This window comes from Lupinus angustifolius, chromosome LG09 (genome assembly GCF_001865875.1).
Source record: "Lupinus angustifolius cultivar Tanjil chromosome LG09, LupAngTanjil_v1.0, whole genome shotgun sequence".
Taxonomy (NCBI): domain Eukaryota; kingdom Viridiplantae; phylum Streptophyta; class Magnoliopsida; order Fabales; family Fabaceae; genus Lupinus; species Lupinus angustifolius.
The window spans coordinates 5716117-5718168 of NC_032017.1; the positions used below are offsets into that span (position 1 = coordinate 5716117).

Genomic DNA, 2052 nt, shown 5'->3' on the forward strand with positions numbered 1-2052 from the left:
TATTTTATGAAAATAATTGCGTGAGAATAATAAATCTAACTCTCACAACTTTATATAAACGATTAGTTAATTTCACATGATTATTGAAAAATATGTATATTAATCTTTAAATTTTAATTACTTAAATAAGATCTAATAATTCATATTAATTATTCCCATTTATCATACTAACAATCTCAATTGAATTATCTATAAAAGTTAAGTTTTCTGGTTTCCCACATATATCCTTGTACCGAAGACAATTCTGTCCAAGCCGAGAATATCCACAAATATGTGGTGCTAACTCACCATCAAATATTTTTTTCCACTCACAAGACTCAAATATGAGATCTTGATTAATTATGTACAACTTAAACTAATCCTCGTTTGATTCTTAAAAGTTCAAGTGACCTAATGTTAGAGTATTTCATCCAACACACCAAACTTCAATAGCAGCCCAATAATGAAATTTAACTTAATGATCCAGAAGTAGTACAAAATTTATACCAATGCAATTTTGCATACCCTTATGTTATTAGTAACTCCCAAGTTTGACCTTTTTTTTCTTTTAAAAAAAGCTAAATCGGAGGGAATTCACTTACTCCAAAAGTTACTTTACATCTTAACCATCCATTTAAAAAAAATCTAATAATTTAAATAAATGAGCATATCTAACCTATTGAATTTTTCTAAAATTGATCATTAACTATCAAGTTAGGGCTTGTTAAATAATTTAATAATTCCACCAAGTTAGGGCTTGTTAAATAATTTAATAATTCCACCAAGTTAGGGCTTATTTGATTAAAGGCCTTTGCCCACCCTAGATTATAAAAAAAAGCCTAAAAACCCAATCTCCAAAAGTTCGAAAAAGCTACAATTCATTTCATTCACTCACTCAATCACTTAATCACTTAACCCATTCAACTATGGCAGCTTATTCTCTCACTACCTTCTCTAGGTTCCTCTCTTCATCAACCACCACTGCCACGTCATCACTATCTCTCTTCTCTCCCAAATCTTTCTCTTCCAATTTTACCCTCTCCCCTCTCTCCCTCAAACTCAACCACCACCGCCGCAACCACCTCAAATTCTCATCATCCTCATTTTCCACCGCAATCTCCGCCACCATCTCCGTCGGCGACAAGCTCCCTGACTCCACCTTCTCCTACCTCGACAACGCCGGCGATGTCAAAACCACCACCGTCTCCGACCTCACCAAGGGCAAAAAGGCAATCCTCTTCGCCGTCCCCGGCGCGTTCACGCCCACGTGCTCGCAGAAACACGTACCTGGCTTCGTTGAGAAATCGGCGGAGCTGAAAGCGAAGGGCGTTGACACAATCGCGTGCATTTCCGTCAACGACGCGTTCGTGATGAGCGCGTGGAAGAAGGATTTGAAAATCAACGATGAGGTTTTGTTGCTATCTGATGGAAACGGTGATTTTACGAAAGCGATTGGAGTTGAACTTGATTTGAGTGATAAGCCAGTAGGATTGGGAATTAGGTCAAGAAGGTATGCGCTTTTGGCTGAGGATGGAATTGTGAAGGTGTTGAATTTGGAAGAAGGTGGTGCTTTTACTAATAGTAGTGCTGAGGATTTGCTTAAAGTTCTTTGAATTTCGATTCTTCTATGTGGTTTGGTGAGTGAGATTTTAGCTTTTTTGTGGCATTGATTTGGCTTTTTGATGAGTTACTCAGCCTTTTAATCTGTTTTGGATTAACTTTTTGGTGGCTTTTGTTGTTATCATAATAATGTGAATGGACCCAAATGGTGTGGTTGTTTGTGACAATCATCGTTTGAAGTTTTCTATAGGTTTCTTTTCCTTGAAAAAGTGTTTTTTTGTCAAACTTGTTTGGCAGGACTTTATTACTTAAAAACATCAGAGGTAGGCTTTGAAATTACACGTAGACCTGACTGACTGCAAGCCTGACTGACTGCAAGCCTGACTGCACCTGTTTGAGGGAAAGCATGACTGGACCTGTTTGAGGGAAAGCATGGCCGGACCTGTTTGAGGGAAAGCCTGGCCGGGCCTGTTTGAGGCGAAGCCTGGCCGGGCCTGTTTGAGGCGAAGCCTG

General features: G+C 38.5%; 1 protein-coding gene across 1 annotated transcript; it reads left to right on the forward strand.

Annotated features, from left to right (window-relative positions):
- Window positions 862-1799, forward strand: LOC109357374 (peroxiredoxin-2E, chloroplastic-like). The gene has a single exon (XM_019601302.1). It carries the CDS (start codon window positions 906-908, stop codon window positions 1590-1592), a length of 687 nt encoding a protein of 228 aa, XP_019456847.1. The 5' UTR covers window positions 862-905; the 3' UTR covers window positions 1593-1799.